This window comes from Branchiostoma belcheri, unplaced genomic scaffold, assembly GCF_001625305.1.
Source record: "Branchiostoma belcheri isolate BF01 breed outbred unplaced genomic scaffold, Haploidv18h27 scaffold52, whole genome shotgun sequence".
Classification (NCBI taxonomy): domain Eukaryota; kingdom Metazoa; phylum Chordata; class Leptocardii; order Amphioxiformes; family Branchiostomatidae; genus Branchiostoma; species Branchiostoma belcheri.
In genome coordinates, this window is record NW_017804154.1 from 345,901 (window position 1) to 353,702 (window position 7,802).

General features: G+C 39.9%; 1 protein-coding gene across 1 annotated transcript in view; it reads left to right on the forward strand.

The window, feature by feature from the left end:
• Window positions 1-7,802, forward strand: part of LOC109480641 (plexin domain-containing protein 2-like) — a 51,459-nt gene extending 43,657 nt beyond the window's left edge. The window contains exons 2-8 of the mRNA XM_019782873.1: window positions 1,718-1,855; window positions 3,065-3,134; window positions 4,373-4,495; window positions 4,864-4,982; window positions 6,454-6,547; window positions 6,905-6,960; window positions 7,788-7,802. Coding sequence (XP_019638432.1) covers window positions 1,718-1,855; window positions 3,065-3,134; window positions 4,373-4,495; window positions 4,864-4,982; window positions 6,454-6,547; window positions 6,905-6,960; window positions 7,788-7,802 — 615 coding nt within the window. The remainder of the gene's footprint in view (window positions 1-1,717; window positions 1,856-3,064; window positions 3,135-4,372; window positions 4,496-4,863; window positions 4,983-6,453; window positions 6,548-6,904; window positions 6,961-7,787) is intronic.

Genomic DNA, 7,802 nt, shown 5'->3' on the forward strand with positions numbered 1-7,802 from the left:
GCCCTCTGTGCCAATTTGCTCATAGTATTCGCAGATATTATTTCCCAAGGCTGTGGCTATGACCATGATAGGATCATACGGATGATCAAGACCAATCAGGCTATCACATATTTGTTGTTTTCTTGTTAGGGCTTTTAGCTATTTATCTAGTCTCACAGACAATGGAAAGCGCATCCTTCATCTGCAATCTTTTCATTATTAAACTAGATTACTATGATACCTTTTAAGTGCACTTACCATATCATCTTCTAATGTCACAAAGGTTTGGTTAGGAGGTAAATGAGAATATGGTTTATAACATTACGGTTATTACCTCTTATCTCGGAATCCGCTCCTAGCTACGTCTGTCCTTTTCTATACAGATCAAGATTAGCAAGTCTGATAACTTTATCTCACCATCAGAGCTTCTCTCCTCTATGTAGGAATGAGCCCAGCCGAGGCAGTTCTCTTACGGGGTTCTTCGTTGCTGCCACCCGGTTAACACGATAATTGCGCCCCAGGGTGGCTGCAGGTCACCGCCGCGTAGTTTTGCAAGGAGGTCATTATCCTACATGTCTTCAGAACACTTCATTCGACGGTCCAGTGTGGAGGCTTCATGCTGTGTCTCTCTGATTTACTTTGTATATTTTGTGTTTGTTTGTATGTAGTTAGGCACGATAGCTTAAGAAGCAATGACTTCATTTGCAAAATTTCTGAGGAAATGCTTTCAGTTTGAAGAATCGAACTAAAAAAAGGAATATTGCTGTTACCATATGCATTAGAACAGATTAACGAAAGGCGTATCTATGAAAACTACGCCTGCTTATGCCATAGACACGAACACAGCTTTCAGTAAATTAAAGTTAGGGTTACTAAAACAGCATCTCTCAACCAAAGTCAGAAACATCAATGGCTTATGATCAATGATTCACAGACAGTAGAAATTACACTAGTTTATTTAAACATATAGCTTTTGTTAATGTGTTATAAAACTTAATAACGGTAATATTCCTTCATTTAGTCTGATATTTCCCTTGGGGATTAGTGAATAACATTTTGTTTGGGGGGGGGGCAAATGGAATTGAGCTAAACAATTGAAGACCGGGGGGGATAGAACCTGTCATGAGATCACGTCACTTATTCCCCTGGCGCCGACAGTCTCTCCCTGTCGGTAATTTTACTCCTTCATTAGTAAAATGATCAGTTAATGTCAGAAGCACGGGTGTTAGTGGAAATAGCAATAAGTTGAGTGTAAAGATTAGGTGTGCCCGCGATAGCCCTTATGAACAGTGCTGACAGACACAATATAACTGGCATAGCCACCCTTCGGCGGATCACTTCGCGGCGCTACGCTAGTGAAGTTACATCGGCGACCTGAATCACACCTTATCTTTGCACAAGTAACACTACGGCCCTGTTTTCTGGTAGTATCTGCTGAGGATGCCCCTACTGTACTTGCTGGCGAATTATATTCTATAGGAATTTCTTCGGTCACAACCATTTATTTTTCACGAGCCGACGTTTCGATGACCGTCTGTCATCTTCATCAGGGTAATTCTGATTGTTTTACTGTGCACTATTAGATTTTATACGATAATTTTTTTTCTTCATCCCCTACACACTGACAGACGATGACTTCTGCACATCGGAAGGTCATAGTGCCGCAGAGATACCGTCTCCTAGTGGTTTACATGTCTAATGCAGACCTGACGTTTTGTGTTTCCTATCACCCTATCAGACTCGCCATCTGTACTACATCTCCCAGTATTACCCGCTGTTCCCTCCGGGCGGTACGTTCTGGGAGGACCTGACCAGGGGGGGTGTGCAGACCGTGGTGAGGCATGGATCACCGTCCGTACATCACAGGCAAGACAAGGTGCCAGTTCCCTTAGTTTATTTTACAGTAAGGCCACACCGATTTAATTTATTGATGACATCCGCGCGCGCATTGATTTTTGCCTGTTCTCAAAAGAAAAAAACCCAAAAATGAAAAAAAACAAAACAAAAAAAAAGAATCACGTCCTCCGAGTCTCTGGCCTGGCTCTAGGCCTGGGATGTCCATGGTACTTAGCGCAGGTGGTTGAACTCTGGATGATTGGCACCCAGGCTACCGAAGCTCCACGACTCAAGAACTCAGTACATACGTACAGTGCAGATTCATAAATTCCGCAAAAAGCTGCATGTGCCAGCTTGTCGTAAACGTCGCTATGTACTGCTGCAAATACCAGCTTTCTATTCCTGTGGTTTAGTAGCATTTCATTTTTGGCCGGAATTTTTTTTATTCGCCCGCGCGCACTAGTTTGGGGGTCTTCAGAGGATGTCATCCATAAAATTAACTCGGTGTGGCCTAAAAGACATCCAATGCAATTTCAGGACAGTAAACTGGACTTTCAAAGTCAATTTTCTGGTCATACTTTTAACGCAGTAAGTTGAAGCAATTTTATCCCATTGCATACTGATATCTATGAATGCTAGTCCCGTATCGTAGACTGGTTTGAGCTATTTACTATGGTACCCGAGAAATATAGAGCCTGTTTTGGGGCGATTTTTAAACGCGTCAAATATCAAATGATGACGAAAATGGTAGTGAATTATTAGACAAATCTCCACATCCAGAATATTTTCGTTTTTCCCGTCTGACATTGCATATAATTTATTTAAAAGTTGGATACCCTCAGTGCTATGCTCGGTGCTTGTCTTTTGTATTTTGGGAAAAACACTAAACGTGGGACATTTGGGACATAGTAATAAATCCTAGTACAATGTTAATATTTTGGTAAATTAGATTTCTCATTTGTTAGGTTGGTTCCTCTAAAATTACTTTTTTTTCATCTGAAAACATAGAATACACATCGCCATATCTTTAGGCATTCCAAAGGCATTAATTCGGTCAGTAATTTCATTCGTGTCCCCCATTCCATTTCTTGTTTTGATAGACCACAGATATCAGTATCATTTTGCATCTATTGTATCGCAGTTCTAGAATTAAATATCTTTATTACGCGATAATTGCGTTATGTTTTATTCTAGATCACCGTATTTAAACCAATGAAAATTCAACTCTTTCTGTTGATTTGTTTTGTAGCCAGTCGGACTGTCGTTTGATTTCAAGTTCTACGGACATTACATCAGGAACATATCCATCTCAACGAGTGGTAAGTTTTCCTATAAACGGTCTATTTGAACCGATCTTTACAGGCTAGTACATAGTGATGCTTTTCGGAAACTTTGATGGTCTCCGCAATTTCATGGTCAATATCAGGACGTAATAGTTGCAGTAGCAGTAACTGGTATTTGGAAGCGGCGCAGATGAGGCTGGCTATAAAATTCTGATGAAGTCTGAATGGCGTGTCCCTGATTCCTTCAAACTGAAATTGGAGAAAAGCCAGGACTGGATTTGCTTCTCTTCCATCTCTGCTATATTAAATACTAGGGTGAGAGACATTGGCATTGGTTATAATCTAACCAATGGACCGATGAAAATAGGCTTGGGATTCTGATAGTGGAGGACACTACATAAAGAATGTAATTTGTGTTTCTGTCACCCGCCAAGCGAGATGGCTCTGTCTTTTCTTTGATTTTTAGTCGAAGCAATTACGCGTTATCGTGATTGTCAACAACATGTTTGTTTGGGATATATTTTTTCGTTAATAAACTCTTATTACCAGGGTTTGTATTAGGCCACGAAGAAGAGTGTAGCATAAGAAATTGCCATTGTTTTTTTTGTTTCTTTAATGACATTTTAAAAATATACCATTTCCAAAGGGACACTGACTATTTAAAACATCGATATTTAAAAGTGGAATTCAATAAAATGAAGAACTAGATGAGGTAGCTGTATTTCTTACAATTTGACACATCGAAGATTTTTCTATTTTGAAAGTTTATCTGTATTGGTAGACGTCATTATGCCAGAAATTCAAAATCTAATTTCCAACAAAAGGAATTGTCGATAGACCGTATAGCTTTAGTCTTTGTCAAGGAATAAGCAATCCACAGCTTCCGCGGCGTCACGTCATGTCATACTTGACTCCGGGAGCAGACCTCAACAAAGACGGAGGGCGGCACAGACTTCCTGCAACTTACGATCAACTGCTCACCGAGTCACGTGTGTCATCGGTATGACGTCACGTCACGGAAGCAGTGGATTGCTCATTTATTAGCAAAGGCTGGAGTTTTACAGTTGAAACTTTGGGTTAGTCGGAAATTAAAGTTCAATCAATCAATCAATCAATCAATCAAATGGTTTATTTGTGAAAACAAACGAGAACTTTGTTGATACATAAAATTATTTTGCCTAGCATGTTTATGCTGTCGAGCTTTATGCCGTCTTATGAGTTAAACAATGGTGATTACTAGTGCACGATTTTTCTCCAACGTCGTTTACACTCAGGTTACCTGAACACCGGAGCTTACCCCAGCTTTGTGACGGACACTCAGTACGTGGCGCCGCTCTTTGATTCCCAGCTTGACTCCAGTTTAGACACAGAGGCGTCTGTGAGGTACAGGGACAACGGTAAGAACCTTCCAATATAAGAAATCATGATCCCTTGTTGACTTAACCCGACACCGGGAGCGAACTGTAGGAAAGGAAATATTCCTGGAATCCACTGACAGCCGTAGGCGGAATGTTGAATTGTTTGAAAGATGTTTGTGAACATTTAAATTCGGACATACGGTACAACTGGCTTCGATTTCTGTACTAATGACTATTTTAGATTCTGTTGCTCACTGCTGTATATGAAATAATGATTCACGTATTGATTTGAAATTGATAAAAGCGACCCTCAAAGGCAAGCACAAATGGAAGGTAATCTCGTTTGTCCTGTGCAAGTGTCGTTAGAAGCCATGCTGCTATATTGGACATGTGTTTATCGCCCTCAGGAACGGCGTTCACGGTTGAATGGCGCCGGTTACGACTGGGCAGACCGCCCGGAGTCTGCTGCTTCACATTCCAGGCGACATTATTGAAGGGAGGACGGATCGTGTTCGCTTATTGGCAGGTAGGAAGTCTGATTTTCTTCAGGAGCACACAGAACATTTCATTTCGACTCTGACAACTTCAACGTTCGACCCAAAACTACCAGTATAATATATTAAGGCTGGATTGAGCATGCAATGTTGTAGTAAACCATGATTCTAGACGCACAGCTATCAAACTAATTCAGCAATGAAGACAACCTGATACACCTGTGAAAGCGTCGACTTCAAAGTTGAGATTCGAACACAATTACAAGGTTTGTTTTCCAAAACATAACGTTGTAATTGTTGGTTATATAACTTGTGTTGGTTAGGTAACTTGTGTTAATTATCTGGATCATACTCGTAAGAAAATTCAAACTCTACTACTGGATCAGTTACGGATTTTTATTTATTTCCGGACGTTTCGAGTGACATCCATCACTCTTCTTCAGCGTCACAAATGAACAGAGAACCGATTCACTCTTATATACAAGTAACTAGAAAAACCGGTTAAACAACAAGGTCTGTAAGAAGCTTTATCATGTAAAAGAACGGTTCACTCAATATACAGGTAATTAGAACTAGAAAAACCTGTTCAACAACCGTAAGAGTCTTTGTCATGTGAGGAAGGTTCCTATGGTAAGAAATTACCATAGGAAATGTTACTGTCCCTTGGGCCGTGGCAGGGCGGGGTCCCATGTGCTTGAGAGTTCTATGCGCAGTCCCCCCTTCCTGTTCAGGGTGGGGTTGTAGATGCGCTCATAGATGGCCTCCTTCACTCCGCGCTCGTACCATCGTGGTTCACGGTCGAGGATGTCTGTTGCCTCTAGCTTGAAAGAGTGTCCCTGGTTGTGTTTGGTGTGATGGTAGATGGCAGAAGAGTAGCCGCTTGCTGTAGCCCTGCAGTGTAACATTTCCTATGGTAATTTCTTACCATAGGAACCTTCCTCACATGACAAAGACTCTTACGGTTGTTGAACAGGTTTTTCTAGTTCTAATTACCTGTATATTGAGTGAACCGTTCTTTTACATGATAAAGCTTCTTACGGACCTTGTTGTTTAACCGGTTTTTCTAGTTACTTGTATATAAGAGTGAATCGGTTCTCTGTTCATTTGTGACGCTAAAGAAGAGTGATGGATGTCACTCGAAACGTCCGGAAATAAATAAAAATCCGTAACTGATCCAGTAGTAGAGTTTGAATTTTCTTACGAGTATCGTTTACCTGGATGTCTAACCTTCATCAACGTATCTGGATCATAATGATTTGTTTAGCAGTTATTATATTACTTTGAAAACCAGTAGAGTAAATAGATTTTTAGTTACTGACTAGCATTAGAAGATATGTTCCTGTCATACTGTCAAACTGTAGGCCGTCTCCCGAGACGAAAAGTGCCCGGGAACCTGTCAGTCTAGGATGTTAATGTGTAGTTTATAGTTATGGGGGTCAATTCACTCCTGAAACTGCTGAAAAGGTCTCAGTGGGAGCGTGTCGTTATTACTGCTGGTAACAGGTTCCACAGGAGGGCTGGGCTGGAGCCGGGGGCGACATCAGAGTTGGCGTCTCAGATGCGTACAAAGTCAAGAAAAGACCGGCGCATGATCCGAGTAAGTAACACGCTCACGAGGAGTCTACATGTTCAGATACTAATGAGTAAAGCTACCCTAACCCTCATCGGGATGATTCAGTCAGACGCTTCAATTTGTACAATCATGTAGATGTGCCAGTTAGAATTACTCTGGCAAGAGATCATTTTCGTTACTTTGCGAGAGGAGGGTATCACAGGCTTGCATAAATATGCGCATATGTTCAACGACCCCGCTACCAAAGATTCAGATGAATGGGATTTAAAATGGAATTTGAACGCATGTGTTTCAATATATTTGAAGGCACGCCCATGTTTTCTAATTTTACGTGATAGTGTATTTTCGTATGTTTGAACTTACTTTGTTCTTTACTTTCAGAAAGAGAACGTCTACCAGTCAAGGAATATCATAGGGTCAAACTAGACCTTGAAAAAGTACAGGATGGAACTATTTTCGTACTAATTCCTCAACCATGTAAGTAAACATTATTATTATAAAATGCTGGTCAAATCTTTGATTTTATTACGAAGTTTAGAAAAAAAATAACCTCTATCTTAATGCCACTAAATTTGAAAATGTTTGCCCTATATGCGCAAGAAAGGCAATTAAGTTGAAATGGATCTCTTAGGGATTCGGCTACTGAGAAAACTGTCAAGGATCTAATTACAGATGGCGGCTTGAAGATGATAACAGATCATAATTATGATAAACCACATGGAGCCAAATCACATCTTATTAAGCGCGTTAGTGCATGCGTAGTAGACTTCACAATTTTTTTACACTTTTTGTGGGAACGACAGCTTACTGAAAAACCCTGGCCTGGTCTTCATCTGAATAAATTTTTGGCTCTTTCAAATCCAATAATAGAACTTTTATATACATGTAAAAGACGCAAAAAATCATTTCATAACTGTATTCCAATATATTTTGAAAGCTATCAATATGATGGGTGAAATCTGTAATTGTATCGTTAATTTACATCGGGTTTTCTAATTAATATGAATTAATTTATATGAATTAGTTCTACAGAAGAATGCAAAGAGACAACTTTTATTAACATCGCCGGAAGACAGTAAATCTAGGCGTAATGAGGAGGCGTTTATCAAATATTGCCTTATGTCACTGTCATTGTTTTATATGTCATACAATACATGTAATTTCAACAGAAATGACATAAAAATACATATGTACCACATTCTATCCAGTTATTAAGTTGTTGATAAAAGTATAAATGATTTGCTTGTTTACTCTCTATCTACAGGGTGTGGGGATATAA